General features: G+C 40.8%; 1 protein-coding gene across 3 annotated transcripts in view; it reads left to right on the forward strand.

Moving 5' to 3' along the window:
* cntn3a.1 (contactin 3a, tandem duplicate 1) overlaps positions 1 to 19,767 on the forward strand; it is a 134,028-nt gene that overhangs the window by 88,780 nt on the left and 25,481 nt on the right. For all 3 annotated transcript variants that reach the window (XM_017715892.2, XM_017715893.2, XM_037541630.1), the window contains 3 exons: positions 740 to 842; positions 2,595 to 2,779; positions 5,992 to 6,131. In XM_017715892.2, the coding sequence (XP_017571381.2) occupies positions 740 to 842; positions 2,595 to 2,779; positions 5,992 to 6,131 (428 nt within the window). The remainder of the gene's footprint in view (positions 1 to 739; positions 843 to 2,594; positions 2,780 to 5,991; positions 6,132 to 19,767) is intronic.

The raw sequence follows: 19,767 nt of genomic DNA on the forward strand, positions 1-19,767 counted from the left end.
AGTTATACCATTAATTCTGTTTATTTTTCTTTTGTGCTCTTCAGTCTCAAAAAGCTCAAAACTGCCACTGATTTTCTGTTTGTTTTGAGGCCAAGCAAAGACATAAATATGTAGATCTAAAGGACGGCGTTCTTTCCACAATGCAAGAATATATACACGAAACTAGCTTTAAAATAAATTCACATTACAAAAAAATGTCCTTCTGCTCAACGACTCAACAGAGTCCACACTCGCTGGAGTTTTTCCACAGAGTTTTGAGTCAAATAAGTAAAGTGAGACTGCATAGTTTTCTGATTATTTTATAAAATAAATAAATAAAGATAAAAATTCAATTTGAATTTTGAACAAAATCCTTCAGAGGGGTTTTGTTGCATTGATGAGAAACCTGGTTTTCTTAGGGTGTTTTTATTTCACAATAAAATAAAAATTTTCATTTAAAGTAGATGTCTCTTGAATCAGGCAAAACATTTGATGTGTTATTGAATTTTCTATGATGTATAACACAACATTTCATGTTAAAGCATTTTCTGGTGTTTAAGAGGCTTTAAATACTTGAGATGTTTCCTGACTCTTCGTCGCGGCTGCTGTGAGCAATTCACATCAGACCGCTCTGACATGACTCGTTTTTTACCTATTAACAATTCAGTTGTGCAGATACCAGTGGAATTCATCTTTATTACCAAATTAACACGACTTAATATATTTATATTTTTCTTTTATTTGTTTATTTATTTTTTAGGAAATATGGGTGAATACGAACCAAAGATTGAAGTTCAGTTCCCTGAGGCCTTGTCTGTAGCCAAGGGGTTGACCATCAAGCTGGAGTGCTTTGCACTAGGAAAGTGAGTAAATTTGAGTGGATGTGCTTTCCAGCCATGTACTTGCATGAAATAATTCATCATGCATGCAGTTTGTGTGTGTGTGTGTGTGTGTGTGTGTGTGTGTGTATATAATATATATATAAATGTACACACACACAGTACTGTGTGAAAGTTTTAGGCATCTAAGCAAATTTTTAAACAGTTTCCCTCAGCAGTGACGACACCGACATGTCAGTCAAGCGAACCAAAACAAAATACCGGACGTTTGTGATTCCGCCCAAACATTTTTTTAAGTCTCAAAAATAATATACGTTAATTAAATTAATTATTTTCAAAAGCTGAGCCGCATCAGAGGGATCAAAGAGCCGCGGGTTGCCGACCCCTGTCCTCGTGATCTGACCATAGGATCTGACACTTCTCTTGATCTGACATGCGCAGGTTTCACTGTAACCAACACCAAGGCCGAGCCTACTAGCCATTAAGCCAGTCAGAAACAGGGGGGCGGGACTTGCTTTGACCAAACAAATTGATAGATTCAGTAGGAAATCCCGGGAAATACACGTGCAAATTTTTTTACACTGTCAACGTGAAACGTATAAACTCAGCCATGGAACACAACTATATTAAGCCTATATTAAGCCTATATTAAGGGGAAAATGGAACTGAATAGTAATTTTAGGGCTGTAGTATTATTTATGAGTTTGTTGCACTGTAACTGTTTCAAAATATTTAAAATAAATGGTGCATAGTTTGCTATTATATTATTAAAAGAAATGAACGTGTCCTTGTTCATGTCATTTAGTCAATGGTTAGGCTACTAATCAATTCCTAGTTTACTTTGGAGTATTGGAGTAGTGTTATTGCCACCTGCTGACCGTTCTTGGTATGGCTGTAGTATCTGTAGTCTCCTATGCTATAGAAGCAATAAGGTATGGATTCCTGAACAGGCCTGCTAGTCCCAAGAGTTCTGGTAATCTGCACAAGCTTCTGAAATATAGGCTTATATTGGGTTTGTTTATCTCATGTCTGAATGTTGTTCATGTATTTCAACAAAATTCAACACAATCTATCATTGAAGGGACTAATTCAAAAGCAAAAACTCTTTGACAGTAATGAAGATCAGGGTTATACATAGACGTATATCTGCGCCCAGGGGCCAACAAGTTATGTGTTAAGTGTGTCGCATACATAGCACCCCCACCCTGCTCACCTCCCAAGCAGAGAAAAAAGTTCAGGCTCAGGAATTTTTCCCACTATCACCCCTGAGTTCTTCACAATATACATTAGAATAAAGTCGTATTCATAATTCAAATAAAAATAAAAACAATAAACAGTAACAAGAATTTCTCAGGTCCATATTTTTCCTGGACACCTTCACAGCCGCCACAGAGACTCGTTAATATCATCAATTACATCATGAGCTCAATTTACTGAGCACTGATTGGTCAAACCAGGAGCTGCTTTTTAACTACATATAATACTGGACTTCATTGAGGAGGAGAGGCTTGGAGATGGGGAAACAAACACACCAACATCCAGAACATCACTGTTTATTATTTACATGATTGTGTGTGTGTGTGTGTGTGTGTGTGTGTGTGTGTGTGTGTATATATGCTACACACAGCCATGTGACATTCCCTGATGATTATCCCTCACAACCTTATTTATTAGTTTATAAGCACTGATTTCTGCTATTAGTTCACTGTAAATGTGTTGGATGGCTCTAAAATGTCCATCACTATTTTCTCACCCTGCTGTGCCACTTGTCTTTAGCCCGGTTCCTGCTATCAGCTGGAGAAGAGTAGATGGGGCACCATTCTCCAGAAAAGTGGACGTTAGCAGTGCCAGCAGTGTGCTAGAAATCCCCTACTTCCAGCAGGAGGATGCTGGCCAGTATGAATGCATAGCTGAGAACTCCAGAGGGAAAAACTCTGTCAAAGGAAAGCTTTCTTTCTACGGTAGGTTGAGTAGTAGCAGCGTTTTAGATGCTGTCTGCTTGTTGTGTCTATTAGGATGTAGGTGTTTATTTACATGATAACTGTGTATTATCCTCCTGCAGTCTACAGTGTCTAAGAGAATGGATTTTCACATTAGGGCACAATTAACTTTGCTTTTCTCCCGTAGGCATAATTTTGTGAGCTGTCCGTCAATGTTATGGTGCTCTGCAGTGATCAATATTAGAATATCATTAAGTTACAGCTCATTTTGCTATGAAACATGAGAGATTTGCCAAGTAATCTTGCTGAATAATTGCATTTCAGACTCCCTCACAGTTTGTGGTGTGTTCATTCATCACAATACAGTCATCATGTTTTACATTCACACCGACTGTGACAAGCACGTTTTTAGAAAGCGGATGACCGCAGACTGTAGTCCATCAGTTTCTCTGATACTCTGTTACCCTGTTCTTCAGTGGTCAGGACCCCCATGGACCCTCACAGAGCAGGTGCTATTTGGGTGGTGGGTCATTCTCAGCACTGCAGTAACACTGATGTGGTGGTGGCATATTGGTATGTGTTGTGCTGGTACGAGTGGATCAGACACAGCAGTGCTGCTGGAGTTTTTAAACACCTCAGTGCCGCTGCTGGACTGAGAATAGTCCACCAACCAAAAATATCCAGCCAACAGTGTCCTGTGGGCAGTGTCCTGTGACCACTGATGAAGAGCTAGAGGATGACCAACACAAACTGTGCAGCAGCAGATGAGCTGTCGTCTCTGACTTTACATCTACAAGGTGGACCGACAAGGTAGGAGCATCTAATAGAGTGGACAGTGAGTGGACACTGTTTAAAACTCCAGCACCACTGCTGTGTCTGATCCACTCGTACCAGCACAACACACGCTGACACACCACCACCAGGTCAGTGTCATGGACGGTGTATTGGTCAATCTTTGTCAATGACTGGTTTGAGGTAAATGAAGAGATGCTAACAGAGTCGTTGCCATTAATGCTGATGAACATAATAAACTGAACATTACTAACGTCTGCGCTGCTTTGAAGTTCTAATGAATGCTTCACAGATCAATGCACAGCTGATTATAACATGATGACACCTCACTGATTGTGATAAAGTCGCTCTCGGCTTAACTTCTCATTCTGCTGCTATGAGACATTTATAATTACCAGGTTGGAGACAGTTTTTGACCTGTATTCATCACTGCTGGAACAAAGCCTGGTATCTCTCTGCTTTTTAATTAAACAGTAAATTTTTTAACATAATTTTAAAATACCAGCTGCTCTTTACAGTGTGTGAAAAGGCCATGGTCCAATAGACATAAAAAAGCTCTTTACGTTGATTTACGTTAGCTTACGCTTCCTCTTTCCAGTGAAGTTATCATTTTGGAGATTCAAGATTTTGTTCCGACAGCGACGATATGTTTGTGTGGCGGTGATGTTCCTGCTTGGACAGAGAATCCGTACTGATCAGTCATCGTTATCTGGTTTGATAAATCAGGAAAACATTGTCATACATACAGCACTGTGTGAAGGTTTTAGGACATCTAAGCGAGTGTTTGAACAGTTGACCTCAGCAGTGAGTTTATCACAATATCCATTAGAATAAAGTCGTATTCATAATTCAAATAAACAGAAAAACTATAAACAGTAACAAGAATTTCTCGGGTCCGTATTTTTCCTGGACACCTTCACAGCCGCCACAGAGACTCGTTAATATCATCAATGACATCATGAGCTCAATTTACTGAGCACTGATTGGTCAAACCAGGAGCTGCTTTTTAACTACATATCGCTGTTGTCGGAAGAAAACCTTGTATCTCCAAAATAGTAACTTTACAGGAGAGGGAAAAAGCATACTTTACTTTTAATGTAAGTCTTTCCAAGTAATTTTGGGATATTTCTTTTGGATCATTATTCATGAAATTTACACACAATGTACAGAATAACCGACATTTTCAAATTATGTAAAAAACTGAAAATTGTCGAAAATGGAGATGTGAGGTTTTCTTCCAACAGCACGGATATAATACTGGGCTTCCTGGAGGAAAGGTTTGGAAATGGAAACACACTAACATCCAGAAAATCGCTGTTTATTTTACATATATATATATATATATATATATATATATATATATATATATATATATATATATATATATATATATAAATCATTATTAATTAATATTCTATAAATTTTGTTTATTCAAATATTAACACTTTTCTCAGCAAATAAACACAAACTGCACAAATAAATAGATTTTTTCGCACAGTACTGTAGGTACTATGGGTATTTTATGGGTATTCAAGTTTGGACCGTGTCAGTTAGCACCAAAGGGGGCAGCAAAGCCTCGAGGTTTTTGGTTTTACTGTATGCTGGAATTTTTTTTTTTTGTTTGTTTTTTTTTTCTCTTTTTTTTTTTTTTAGCAGAATGGGCTGTTAATCAGCATCTGTGTATTTGGCTTGTCCTGGCTAAAAGACAGCTTCACATTTAAAACACAATCTATTTCTTCTCCTTCTTTGTCGTCTTCTCACATTCCATGTGTTCACTGCGGCAGTCTCATTGTACAGGGAGGATCACTTGAAAGAGGCCCCAAGTATTTTGTTGTAACTCCCGTAAGGATGAAGCAATCTGGACCAAAACGATACGCTACATACCCTGATGTATGTGTAATCGCGTGTAATGCAATCAATGCTGGAAGTGATCTCTGTATTCTGCCAGACACATGTAGGGGTGCGGGGGAACAATCCCGGCTTTTTCAAAGTGCCATGTACTGAGGAGCACATTGGTTCAGATTGCTTCGTCCTAGAGAGAGTTACTCCAGAATGTTTGGGGCCTCTTTCGAATGAATCTCCCTGTACTTGATGTTAAGGTTTCAGTGCATTAAATCTGGGGGGAAAGTTTAAAGACTTCATGATGATTAAACATTAGACTGTAGTTATTAATGGTGTTTTCCCATGTAGCAGGACTCCAGTGTGACAAAACCAGGCCTGGAAGTGATCCAGCGTACAAAATAAAAAGACACAAGCAATAAATTCCATTCGATTTCATAGTTGTTATTGATATTTATGCATAACATTTAATGGTTGTCAGTAAGTGGTCCCAGACCTAATAGAGACCCCTGATTCATGAACCGTGGCCTGTGATTAGCCCACTAGGTTGACGGTTCATAGTTCATTTTCATGTTTAGTTTTTTGTGTCTTCTGCCTCCCAGCACCTCCTCATCTGTTGGAGACGCCGCAGGACACACAGAAGGCCATCGATGACTCTCTGCTCTGGGAGTGCAAGGCCAGTGGCAAACCCAAGCCCTCCTATAAATGGCTGAAAAACGGGGAACCGCTGGAGACCTTTGAGGTGGGTGAAAGGAGCATCCGATTGGGTTTTAGAGGTTTGGTGTCCAGATTCTTGATAATGCAGCAGTTAAACGGTTATCAGGACTAGAGCTTGAAATATTTGTTCGAACCTGACAGGACCCGTATTCGGACTTGGACCAAAATTCTGTCCCGATTTAAAATTTTAATCAGTACTTTGAGATGTACATAAGAGTACTGATCCAATTTAAGTATTCAGCAGTAAGCTTACTGAAGAACGAATACACTTTCGCACTCTAAGGTTATAGTTTTACTGTAGCATACGTTCATGATTTGTTGATGAACTGGGTTTGGAGTTCAGCCTCAGTCGGATGGGAAAATATTTTGCAAGGTAAAACTGTTGTCCTTGGTTCACCTCACTCCTCATTTTCAGTCCCTCTGTGCACGATCGTGCAATATCCACTGAATCCTTGATTCTGAACCAAGGAAGCGATATTGGATCTGAAGAACTACAGTGCAGTTTAATTTCCTGCAGAAACAAGGACTTTAAATGTGAGCCCAGTGCCAAGAATGAGCATCAATAGTCACTGTACACATTGCGGCAGTCAAACCTCAAGGCAAACACCAACCAATCAAACCACCCTGAGCCGCCTAAAAGAAGGATAGTTGTATTCCTGTATCACATTGGAGAGATTTGCTTAGTAATTCCTGGCAAAATAAGAGTCCAGTTTGAATCATGAAACATGGTACGTGATGGTAAGCTGTCCATTGTGCCAGTGGATGGTACATGAGGTTTGCCTTGATGTTGAAACTGGTGTGAGAACTGTGTCTCAGACGTGGGAAAGAAAGCAGTAGGGTACCTTTTGAATCGGGGGGGTGTTTCGGCCTTTCAACACCAGACACCCTCATCAAAGGTGGCCGAATCAAACCTGAGCTTTCTGTCTCATGCCCAATCATGAGAATTGCCTGGATGTTTAAATGACGCAGCCCACGGGACTATGCAAGGCAGGGCACGTCCTCTTCCCTGAGTCAAGCCTAGAGCTGACCGCATACCTTGTTCACCCTCCTCCTGGAGGGTTGTGACCTGGGTTCTGAAATGAGGAATGGGGTGGGGATTGGTGAGTGGGTCATGTTGATGCTCTTTGAGCCCAGCAAAGGTCCTTCCGCTTGATCCATATCCACTGGAAGCTTCTTTTGGCCGCTTCAGAGACTGATCTAATTGTTTGTCCCAAAGCCTGTCCATGGATGCCAAAGTCTTTCAGCAGCCTGATGGTGGAAGAAGCCACAAAACTTCTGCATCCCACCTCAACCGGACAGACTTTCGCATTCCACCCTCATTGTTGAGCATCTTGAGTAAGTCTTAACGAGATGAGTCTTAACCCTCAGCGAAGGTTTATACTAGAATTATGATGAAAGCAGACCAGAGAAGGTTTAAATGTAGCAACTACATGCAGGTTAATGGGCCATTTATTTATCATATATTTGTAGACACAGTCTGAAATTCTTAGTCACAGAAAGAAACATAATAGGCAAACAAGAATAAACGTAGTTGAAATGGAATCAGATTCATTGGAGAACCGTTTTATGTAAAGTCTGTTCCTCTGAGTACTTTTCATTCATTGTGCTTTTGCGTTTTCTTTTAAAGTATTAAAGCAGAAACAGTGTTCTGCCTGGGATGAGGCTGACTGGAGGGGCATGTCTCCAACTGTTCAGCAGCAAAGAAAATACAGCGTGATTTAAAAAGATTCATCCGATTTCAAAGTGATTGATTTCACCTGTAAATCATCACAGATCAGTGCAGTGAGCTGTAAACGGTTTAAATGAGCATAAAGTTTATTATGTAGTTCTACAAGGTCTCAGTCTGAACCTCCTCCAGCTGGACGGACGACATCAACACCACAGTCAGACTCATCCCAGACTGGACTGAGCGTGTCGGGCGTCGCTGCTCTCACGGCTCTTTCAGTGGGATTTCGGAGATCATCCAGTGCTGTGGAACCAGCGCCGAACGCTCTGAGCTGCTGGAGCTTCACTGCTGATGAAAATCCCGCTGCTCAGTTCTGACGGATTCACTCTGATTGACGTGGAGAACGTAGAACGTTCTGCTCAGGGGTCTCAGCTCCTCTCAGACTGAAGGAGCCGGTCAGAAACTCTATGACCCCCTCTTACAGTTGGAGTGTGATTGGTTCCTCGGTGCCTCACGGCTGTAAAAATATGGGGCTTTGAAATCGGATGAATCTTTTTGTCGCCATTGAAACAATTTACGATGAGCTTACCGATAGAAATGATCCATTCACTTGGATCTCGTTACATGAAAGTCAAGAATGTTCTTCTTTCTCTTACAAAGTTATCATTTCAGAGGTACATGGTTTTGTTATGATGGTCAAGATTTACGCCACCATTTGAAAGTGTGCAGTCACTGTTTTTAACAATATTAAACTAGTTTGTTGAAGATATTTATATATAACTCTTCTGTTAGTACTAAATTCATAATTAGTAGGAATCTGTAAAAATAGGAAATGTTAGATAAAATAGAGGTATGAAACTGTCTGTGCGTCAGTCCCCCTCTGGTCACTGGGGTGGGACCCTCAGGGCTCCATCTCAGCGCCTTCAGTCAGGGAACATCACTGAACCATAATCCACTGAAATGATCTGTTCTGAGCTGGACTGACTCCACACACCCCGCCTCGCCTCGCCTCCAGGCTTTTACTCTACTGCTCTGTTTTAAAACATTCGGTTATGAAAAGGAACAAATACCAACTTTTCACCTGGAGGAACTGATTTAAGATCCACAATCAGACCTTAGAACCACTGTAGAACCTTTGAGGGAACATTTACACTGTTTGTACCTTGATGAATGAGAAATGGACCTGAACAGAACCTTCATTTCTAACAGTGTATCTGTAAATTATTTCATAATAAATGAAGAAACTGTAACATTCAGAGTGAAAATATAATAAATTTAACACACAAAATTCCTCTCATTTGAAAAGTGAGGATCAAAACTCAGGGCAGATGTCTTATCAAGTTACTAGTATATTTGTGTAAAAATTAGTGTTATTTATCATTTATTTACTTCTTAGTCTTCCCAGAAACATGAAATATTTAATAAAATATCTTAAATTACATCTCGGGTGTTCTATTTAAAGCTATACTATCAATGTTATTTTTGAATTAAATAACAGGAATTATTAATAATGACAAATATTTCAAATTTTTTTTAACAATTATGTACAGTGAGATATTAAAATGCAGCCTAATGAAAGAGGGTAGAAACAAAAGCCCTTGCTCCTCTTCAGCAGCTGAAATTTAAGAGCACAGTTGACAGTGAAACTGTAAATGAAGGCCAGTTTTTTGTTTATTGTTTATTAAGTTAAACAAGCTTTAGAAAAGTTTATGCTTCTGATTGAACTTGCTCTGAATTCCCCCACTGGAAAAAGTAAACGATCACTGCGTTTTGTCTTTAAAGAGGTCCCAAAGCAAATCCAGTGGGCTTAGTTTTAGTTTTTAGTATAATTTTATTTTGCACGGTTTAAAATACACATGAACAGACAAGAGAAAAATTCTAATGGGCTTAAATAAAGCTTCCACCTAAATAACAAAATTACACAATATAATGAAAAATACAAAATAAAATACAAATATAATAGTAACATTAGGCAAACTTAAAATAACCTGAATATTAGTATCGACATAAACCAAAAACATTTGAATATGTAAGTATATGCGTCCATGCATAGGAAATAAAAATACATATCGCTCCTGTCAGAATAAAAACCTCATGTCTTCCTTTTTGTCGTTTTTTAGTGTTTGACCTAATTTGAAAATGTCTGTTTTTCTTTACGTTGTGTGTAAATTTCATGATGAATGGGCCAAAAGAAGTGGCCTAAAATGATGAGAAAAATGTCTGGTTCCATTGACTTACATTGAAAGTAAATTGAGTTTTTTCTTTCTCCTGTAAAGTTACTGTTTCGGAGATATGAGGTTTTGAACTGACAGCAGCGATATGTTTACGAACATATTTACTCCTATTACTATGCCTGTAGTAATAATAAACATCACAGTAAATGAAGAAAATAAAACAATAGAAAAACTACAGTACAGATATTAAATGATTTTTAAGTATGTTTTATAGGGTTCTTAAGGAACAATTTTTTGCCAAATGGGAAAACCTATTCCATATTTTAGTACCCCTAAATCTTATTGAAAATTGACCTCTAGTCAAGTGAGAAATTTAGAAGGAGGAAGATCTGAAGATTTGAAGTTGAACGTCTGAATTTACTGTGAAATAATTTGTAAACTGCTCTGCAATATTTCCTTCACTGGAAATATACACTATATTTCCAAAAGTATTCGCTTGTCTGGCTTCACACTCATATGAACTTGAGTGACATCCCATTCTTAATCCATAGGGTTTAATATGATGTCGGCCCACCCTTTGCAGCTATAACAGCTTCAGCTCTTCTGGGAAGGCTTTCCACAAACTGGCTCATCCACGTCTTTATGGACCTGCTTTGTGCACTGGTGCTCAGTCATGTTGGAGCAGGAAGGGGCCGTCCCCAAACTGTTCCCACAAAGTTGGGAGCGTGAAATTGTCCAAAATCTCTTGGTGCTGAAGCTTTAAGAGCTCCTTTCACTGGAACTAAGGGGCCGAGCCCAACTCCTGAAAAACAAGCCCACACCATGATCCCCCCTCCACCAAACTTTACACTCGGCCCAATGCAGTCAGACAAGTACTGTCTCCTGGCAACCGCCAAACCCAGACTCGTCCATCAGATTGCCAGACGGAGAAGCGTGATTGGTCACTCCAGTGAACACGTCTCCACTGCTCTAGAGTCCAGTGGCGGCGCTTTACTCCACTGCATTCCACGCTTTGCACTGCGCTTGGTGATGTAAGGCTTGGATGCAGCTGCTCGGCCATGGAAACCCATTCCATGAAGCTCTCTACGCTGTTCTTGAGCTGATCTGAAGGCCACATGAAGTTCTGAGGTCTGTAGTGATTGACTCTGCAGAAAGTCGGTGACCTCTGCGCACTATGCTCCTCAGCATCCGCTGACCGCTCTGTCATTTTACGTGGCCGACCACTTCGTGGCTGAGTTGCTGTCGTTCCCAATCGCTTCCACTTTGTTATAATCCCACTGACAGTGGACTGTGGAATATTTAGTAGTGAGGAAATTTCACGACTGGACTTGCTGCACAGGTGGCGTCCGATCACGGCACCACGCTGGAATTCACTGAGCTCCTGAGAGCGACCCATTCTTTCACTAATGTCTGTAGAAGCAGTCTGCAGGCCTAGGGGCTCGGCTTTATACACCTGTGGCCATGGAAGTGACTGGAACACCTGAATTCAGTGATCTGGATGGGTGAGTGAATACTTTTGGAAGTATAGTGTATGTTATAAATAAATACACATATTTAAAAAGTACTGACATCATAAATTATAAGAATTATAAGAAGTTTCTGAAATAAAGGAGCAGATGACGTGTATAAATATGATCATGTTGTATTGCTTGGTGCTCTCTTTAACCCCTGGATATGCTAAAGGCAAGGAACACTCGCGTACATACAATAGCATGCACTTCACTCACTTTGGGAGATGGCTAGCATATTCTCCGCTCTGTGTGCGAGGCTGTTCTCTGTTAATGAGCTGTGGGGTTACCATTTAGAAAATGTCACCATCAACTGCCACAGCATTTAATCAATCTCCAAAGCAAAGGTCACCCATGTAGTGAATAGCAGAGAGGAGAAGGAGTGTCATTTGTTATTGCTCATTACAATGAACTGTCCTGCCTTCTCTCTCGCGCTCTCTCTCTCTCGCTCGCTCGCTCGCTCGCTCTCTCTCTCTCTCTCTCTCTCTCTCTCTCTCTCTCTCTCTCTCTCTCTCGCTCTCTCTCGCTCGCTCGCTCTCTCTCTCTCTCTCTCTCTCGCTCTCTCTCGCTCGCTCACTCTCTCTCTCGCTCTCGCTCGCTCGCTCTCTCTCTCTCGCGCTCGCTCTCGCTCGCTCTCGCTCGCTCGCTCTCTCTCTCTCTCTCTCTTTCGCTCTCGCTCTCTCTCGCTCTCTCTCGCGCTCGCTCTCGCTCGCTCTCGCTCGCTCGCTCTCTCTCTCTCTCTCTCTCGCTCTCTCTCTCGCTCTCTCTCTCGCTCTCTCTCTCGCTCTCTCTCGCTCTCTCTCGCTCTCTCTCTCGCTCTCTCTCTCGCTCTCTCTCTCGCTCTCTCTCTCTCGCTCTCTCTCTCTCTCTCGGACGTTGGGGTATGTGCCAGTAGTCTGGCTTCCCCTAAAGAGCAGTCAGCTCCAAATATCACATGGGTGAAACAAGATCAAGAGGCCTTTGTCTTGCAAGTTTTCTCTTTTACACCTACTCCTTAGCTCTCCCAGATATTCCACGCCGTTCCCTCTTTCTGTAAAATGCTCTCCTCAGCAATATTGCCGTAGGAGCCATTCCTTCGGTGCTGTGTTTGTGATGTCTGTTCAGGTAGGCTGCTTAATCAGTCTGTTACTGCACGCCAGGGTGCACAAATGGTGCTCTCCCATCGTGGTAAAAAAGTGCTGATTTCAGGGCAATGTCATACCTAATTAATTACCACCATAAAGCTGATCTATGGCTCCATTTGTCTTTCCTGCCAGGGGCAATACTGATGTTCCCTGTGGTACCCGGCCCACATGCTACATATATGAAAGTGGGTGTGTGTGATGTGGGCTTAGGTCAGGGGATGTCAAATCATTTAAAGACGGATAAACATTTTTTTAGCGCTTTGAGAATGAGCTACACCCACATGTTTATCTGGGCAAATGGTCTGCTAGAGCATTGTTCTGGATCCAAGGCTTGCATGTGGATATATACCCATCACTGTAGTTGGAAGAAAACCTTGCATCTCCAAAGTGATAACTTTTCAAAAAAGGAAAAAACATTATACTTAGTAAATCAAAGGAACTAGAACTTTTTCCAAGTCTTTGTGGCTCATTTCTCATTTTGGGTCAATTCATCATGAAATTTACGCGCAATGTAAAGGGCAACAGGCATTTTCAAAGTATATCAAAAACTGAAAAACGAGGTTTTCTTCCGACAGCAGAGCTGAATTCTGTAAGAGTTAACTAGATTATAGCTCCAGTATTAAAACAGGGTGAAGACTCGTAGGGTTAACATGAAAACTGCTCTGCCGAATGCATTTTTGTTGGATGGTGAAAATGCAGCATCGTTTAATTCAATCTATTACTTTTTTGCCAGCTTTCACGTTCATTCCACCGGGGTTTCTGGTTGGCATAGCAACACCCAAACTGACTGCCCAGTTGTGTCCCCTTGTTTAATTAGTAATAAATGTCATAAGGATTAGTTTGTACTCTGTGCTTTGTTATGTGTGGGTGCTGCATTTCCAAAAGCAGCTCAAACTGGGTTACAGACATCTGAGCTTTATACAAAAACACTTGAAAAGTCTCTTTGCTGCTTTTACTTTTCTATAATTAAAACTAACTTACCCTTCCAGTTATTCTGCGGTTTCAGTCATGTGGTCTTTCTGTTGTGGCCGCCGTATTTGGGACCAAATTTTTGGCTTTGCTGCTCCACACGTGCATAGGTGAAAGTCAGTGAAAATGAATTACCTGATAAAATAGGCTGTGATCCTTATACGTCCTTATTTACATTGACATTACATTTACGGCTTTTGGCTGACGCTCTTATCCAGAGCGACTTACAGTTTGATCAATTTACACTGCGAAGGTGGTGTTAGGAGTCTTGCCCAAGGACTCTTACTGGTAAGGTGTGTAGGGCTGCCCCGGCGGGGATTGAACCCCAGTCTACAGCGTAGAAGGCAGAGGTGTTAACCCTTATAACTTCTGTCATCATAGGAGAGTAACAACATCAGCTGATTAACACAGATGTGAACAATGCTGGCCTTTAGAGAACTTTCGTTAACGTTAACGGCCAAAAGACAAACAGTCGTTCCTCTAACGGAGCTGCAAACAGCCTGTTTTACCCACTTACTGCTTTACTGGAGATTTAAATGACGTTTGAATGGAGAAACACATTAAATATCATGCATCAGAAAACTGTCGTGTTTTGACGGATATGATTTTGTGAGTTTGCTACTGCAGTTAGTTCAGAGTTCAGCTCTAGTCCTGAAACCCCTACACTGCATAATTATGGCTTCCCTGGTTAGAATTCCTGATATTATTAGCTAATTAATCCCTTCTTGAGCTGAACGAGGTGTGAACAGCAGAGAGAAACACTAAACTGTACAGTGCAGCAGCTCCAAGCCTGGAGTCTGTGTATCTCTCTTCATTCTCAGCTTCTGTCACATCTTGCAGGTGATTAAGTCACAAAGCACAGCAGATTAAAAGCATTACTTAAAATCTGGTCCTCAAAACGTGAAATGCGAGAACACATTTGTCAACTGTGTTTAATTTCATTTCACAAATGTTCCGTTTGCCTTGTGGTCACGTTAAAGACGCCTTGTTGAAATGTGATTTTTAACTTGCCTTTATTTTGTTGTATGACATTGACTAAGCAATCCAAAAGTAACAGAAAGTAATCAGATTAAGATACTTTAATATATTAATCCCATGGATTAAGTGAAAAATGACCGGTTTCAGCAGGTCAGAAGAAATCTACACTGGAATACTTTTGGGAAAATGACCCTCTCAACTCTGCACACCAGTGATATCCCATTGTTACTACAAGCTAAAATGTTTTTGTAATAAGTCGCCATGTGTTTGCCTTCACATGCACAGCCCCTAAGCCGTTAGCTTTCACTCTTGTGGGCCAGTAATATGTGATTATTTCTGCCTGTTACCCATCTTAACATAAGTCCCTATATATAACAACAATGTGCAGTTTGGCTTTAGAGCCAGCCACTCAAAAGAAAAGCTAACTGGCTGCCTTATTAAGTCTAAATTGGACAGGGTTGAGTTGTTGAGGCCATATTTTTAGACTTTAAGAAAGCCTTTGTCGCTAAGCTCTTTCATCTTTCTCCTACTGCTATCAAGTGGATGAATTCCTGTTTAGAAGGTGGGGTCCAGAGAGTTAAGATGCATAGAGAACTCTCTCCTGCTATTAGCTGTGATGTTGGTGTGCCTCAGGGGTAAATTTTGGGGCCTATTTTACTTAGTCTTTACATAGATGATTTGCACTTCTAAGTTCCTGCAAACTGGGCAAAAGACTTGACATTATTGTAATTAATGCAATTTATGCAAATATCTAATCAGCACGCAGCACATAAGCTTGCTGCAGTGACGGTTCCTGTAATGTGGCAGTGGCTTAATGATTCTTGTAGTCACCTTTATGAAAATGAAATAGCCTGCCCGCTTTTAGTTCAACAGATAACTCCCTACCAAATATCTATGCATCAGTGGGGGAAAAGGGGTGTCAGATCGCAGATATCTTGGCATTATAACTGATTCCCATCATACAGTTTAAAAGCAAATTATAAATCTCTGAAAATTTGTTCAATATAATTTGGCTAATAATCTTCGCTACATCAGAAGTTGTTTGTATTTTAATGAAACAGCGCCTCCTTATATAAAATCCTGCATGGTTTGGCTTTCAATAAGCAGAAAACGGCTGAAAAGCGGTCGATTAGATCAGTGACTAGGAGATTGTTGTGATTCCTATGAGGAAGATGATCTTTCAGCAGTCAGCTTTTTTGCTCATGCACTACAATTGGCTGTTTTTCAGCCAAATCATGGCTAAAAAAAAGTTTTAATTTAAAAGTTTTAAAGATAATTTTAATACCTGGCATCCTGCATTATTTCGTATTGCTGGATGTGTCATTCATGTTTTATGTCATTTGAATGAGCTGTACTGATCAGTGCTTTTGTCTTTGGGATTACCGTTGAAAACTGCCAATAATGCACTCTCAGAAAAAAAGATACAACACTCACTGGAGCAGTACCCCTCTTGTCACTGTGGTGGTACCCTCAGGGGTACCAGTACCTTTAGTCAGGGAACATAATTGTCCCGTAGTCCAATGAAATTATATCTTCTAAGTTGTATTGACTCCACACATCCCGTCTCGTCCTCAGGCTTTATTTTAATGTTCTGATTTAATACATTTGTTTTAAAAAGGTACAAATATCTACTTTTCCACTAGGGAAAAACTCCCGTAAGGTACACAATTAGACCTTAAAATGACTGTTGTACCTTTTGAGGGTACACTTACATTGTTTGTACCTTGATGAATGAATCATGTACCTGCATAATACCTTTATTTCTAACAGTGTGGCAAATTTACTGAAATGTGTATGAACGCACATTGCCCCTGTAAATCTAATTAAATAAAGTAGGGCTGGGTGCTATAATGTCTATACTGGCATATTTACACAGTATGGGTTAATGGGATTAGATCTCTCGACTGTCTTGGGAATGCCTCGGTATCCCTCCGGAAGAGCTGGAGGAGGCGGCGGGGGAGAGGGTGGCCTGAGCGTCTTTGCTTAGGCTGCTGCCCCCACGACTCGGATAAACGGTTATGGATGGATGGATGGATGGATGGATGGATGGATGGATGGATGGACGGATGGACGGATGGACGGATGGACGGATGGATGGATGGATGGATGATTAATGGAAGCTTTGGATTGTTTTAAAGCACATTTTAAAAATCCATGAAAATAAACAATCAGCTTGTTTTCTGTGATGTTATTTTTGTCTGACTAACATTTATGTGCATGCCTTTTGTCGGTTTTCTTCCTTTTAAGACAATCCAAGTCCAATCAAAAAAGCTTCGTCAGGTTTATAAGACATTCTTTTTGCTTCAGGTAGCAGCACTCAGGAGATACGGGTTCATTAACGTTATTAACGCCAACTTTAATATTATCTGATATTGTGATACTGTGATATATTTGGAAAATATTCCAGTGTTGAATTGTATCAGTGTCGGCCAGCACATCTCAAAATACACATTTCTGTGATTGATTTGAATCATGTGAAAAAGCTGATGCAGATTTGCAGATATTAGTATTCATTTTAAAATTAAATTTGTCATTTTTTTTCACAAATGTGGTCAGAAAAGCCATGTTCTTCCATGTATTGGTAGCCATTGTGAGTGATACTGATACTGATACTATCCACGGCACCCGGGGAGCAGTTGGGGGTTAGGTGTCTTGCTCAGTCATGGACTGTCGGCTCTGGGGATCGAATCGACGACCTTCCGGTCACAGGGCCGGTTCCCTAACCTCCAGCCCACGACTGCCCATAAACAGGTTGCAGCTCAAAAGGGTTGAGAACCACTGTGGAAGAGCGAAAAAGCTGTAACTTGTACATGTAAACTCAGACTGACAACATCTTGGTCAGTTTTATTTAAGTTTTTTTTATTTATTTGTCGCTTTTGTCGGAAGAAACCCTCGCATCTCCAAAACGGTAACTTTACAGGGGAAGGGAAAACACACTTTGCTTTTAGTGTACGTCAATAGAACCAGACTTTTTACCACCAAGTAATTTTGGGCCATTTCTTTTGCTCCATTCTTCAAGCAATTTACACACAGTGTAAAGGATAACACACATTTTCAAATAAGCATCAATTTTGCTGTAGAATCTCCAGGTTCAACACCGTGGCAGCGTAAGAGAAGTTCAATAACAAAATTCATCCATGCTGTGAGAAAAAAACATGTTCCCGATACACTCTGGTTGCTTTAGAATCCGTGCCCTCTAAGAAGTCCATAAAAATTTAGAGTAAGTTTTCATTCTATATGTGAACGCATTGTCTGCAATGCAGCTGTAGGACTAATATTAAGGGCCTCTGCTGAGGGCCACAATCTGTTGAAACATGACTGCTTCTCATTCCCCTGTGGCTAATACTTTAAGATCAATGAAACTGCTCAAGCATTCTTCTTTGAATAAACTCTACAGATGTTAAAATAGCTGCCTGACTCTAGAGGAGAACCAAAGCACTGGATCAGTTTAGACGTGCTCTGAGAGACTGTGACAAGCTTTCAAAAAGGCCGGGAGTTTAAACCAGAGAGGATGGGGAAGAAAAACATGGACTGCTTTTAGTCGGATTAACGTGACGTTTATATTCAGGGAAACCACTGGATTGTTGAGGCTAAAGTTCTGAGCTAAACTAGACATTTTAGATTTTGTTTCTGAGGATGGAGCAAACCAGGTTTAGGAATGAGTATGTGCCAAAACAACAAGGGACAAGACAAGGAGTGGGTAATAATGATAATAATAATGAGCTTAGTTTCTATAGCACCTCTCCAAAAACTCCTCCTGAGATACTCAGGTGGCAGGGAAAGAAACTCTGTCACACGCAATGTGGTTTCATGGCTCTTTACCCAGTCAAACTCCGCTGTCATGGTGCAAAGTCTCTGGGTCACGGCCTAGTTGAACTCTGCCGTCGATCAGTGGAAACGGGCAAAAAAGAATCAGCGGTGCAGCGAAACCGTTGGATTTTATCTTTATTCAACTGCACTAAATGTTATTAAGCAGGACTAATGACACTCTTTGGAATGAGCCGTGCAGTCACTGTTCTTGAAGTACTGTCAATTTCCACGCTATACTCAGAAAAATGGGATGAAATGTGATGTAATTTACCACTAAAATATTAACATGGTTATATTGCCCACCCGCAGGCTAGATGTAGAAAACTTGCATGCTGCTCTTCAGTTATGCATGAAACTGGCATAAGAGCCTAAATGTGGAGCAGGCCATGTAGGAGGAGAACCGAGTGAAGGACACAGCACCTCCTCACCTTTACTCCCCGTGGGTTCAGCCCAGCACCACATGTGTAATATAAACGTGGGGGGGGGTGAACAGAGTGAAAACCCTGAAAATGGGTTATTTTATATGTTCTGAAGATGAGCAAAGACCAAGAATCTGAGGCTGAAATAAGAATAAACCACATCATTTATTCTTTTGGTAAACATTAAAAACAGGTCGCACGGACTTGAACACCAGGATGATTCAAAATGATTCGTCTGGTTTCAAAATGATTTCACTTGTAAGTCATTCCAGATCAGTGCAGTGAGCTGTAAACGGTGTAAATGAGCATAAAGTTTATTATGTAGTTCTACAAGGTCTCAGTCTGAACCTCCTCCAGCTGGACGGACGACATCAACACCACAGTCAAACTCATCCCAGACTGGACTGAGCGTGTCGGGCGTCGCTGCTCTCACGGCTCTTTCAGTGGGATTTCGGAGATCATCCAGTGCTGTGGGACCAGCGCCGAACGCTCTGAGCTGCTGGAGCTTCACTGCTGATGAAAATCCCGCTGCTCAGTTCTGACGGATTCACTCTTATTGACGTGGAGAACGCAGAACGTTCTGCTCAGGGGTCTCAGCTCCTCTCAGACTGAAGGAGCCGGTCAGAATCTCTATGACCCCCTCTTACAGTTGGAGTGTGATTGGTTCCTCAGCGCCTCACGGCTGTAAGATTTGTTGATGAGTTGTGAAATTAATCTTTTTGAATCACCCTGTATTTACTAAAAGCAGCAACTGCATTCTTATGGCAGACTTTGCATAAACTTCTCCACTGCTGTACTAATAGCTGGCCTACAAATGACAGCAATTCCTAAGTTTGTTAATTTAGCAGAAATATCATATTCAGTTATCATCATACTTGTTTGCTTTCAAAATATCATTTTAATCATGCATACAGGAAGTCAGTTATCAAGTTCTGATTATTTTATGTTTTAATTGATTGTTTTAACAGAAATCTCTCTTGAGGACACCCACTTAGTACTGGCACAGACAGTGA

The sequence above is a fragment of the Pygocentrus nattereri genome, chromosome 9, assembly GCF_015220715.1.
Source record: "Pygocentrus nattereri isolate fPygNat1 chromosome 9, fPygNat1.pri, whole genome shotgun sequence".
In the NCBI taxonomy this organism is placed as follows: Eukaryota; Metazoa; Chordata; class Actinopteri; order Characiformes; family Serrasalmidae; genus Pygocentrus; species Pygocentrus nattereri.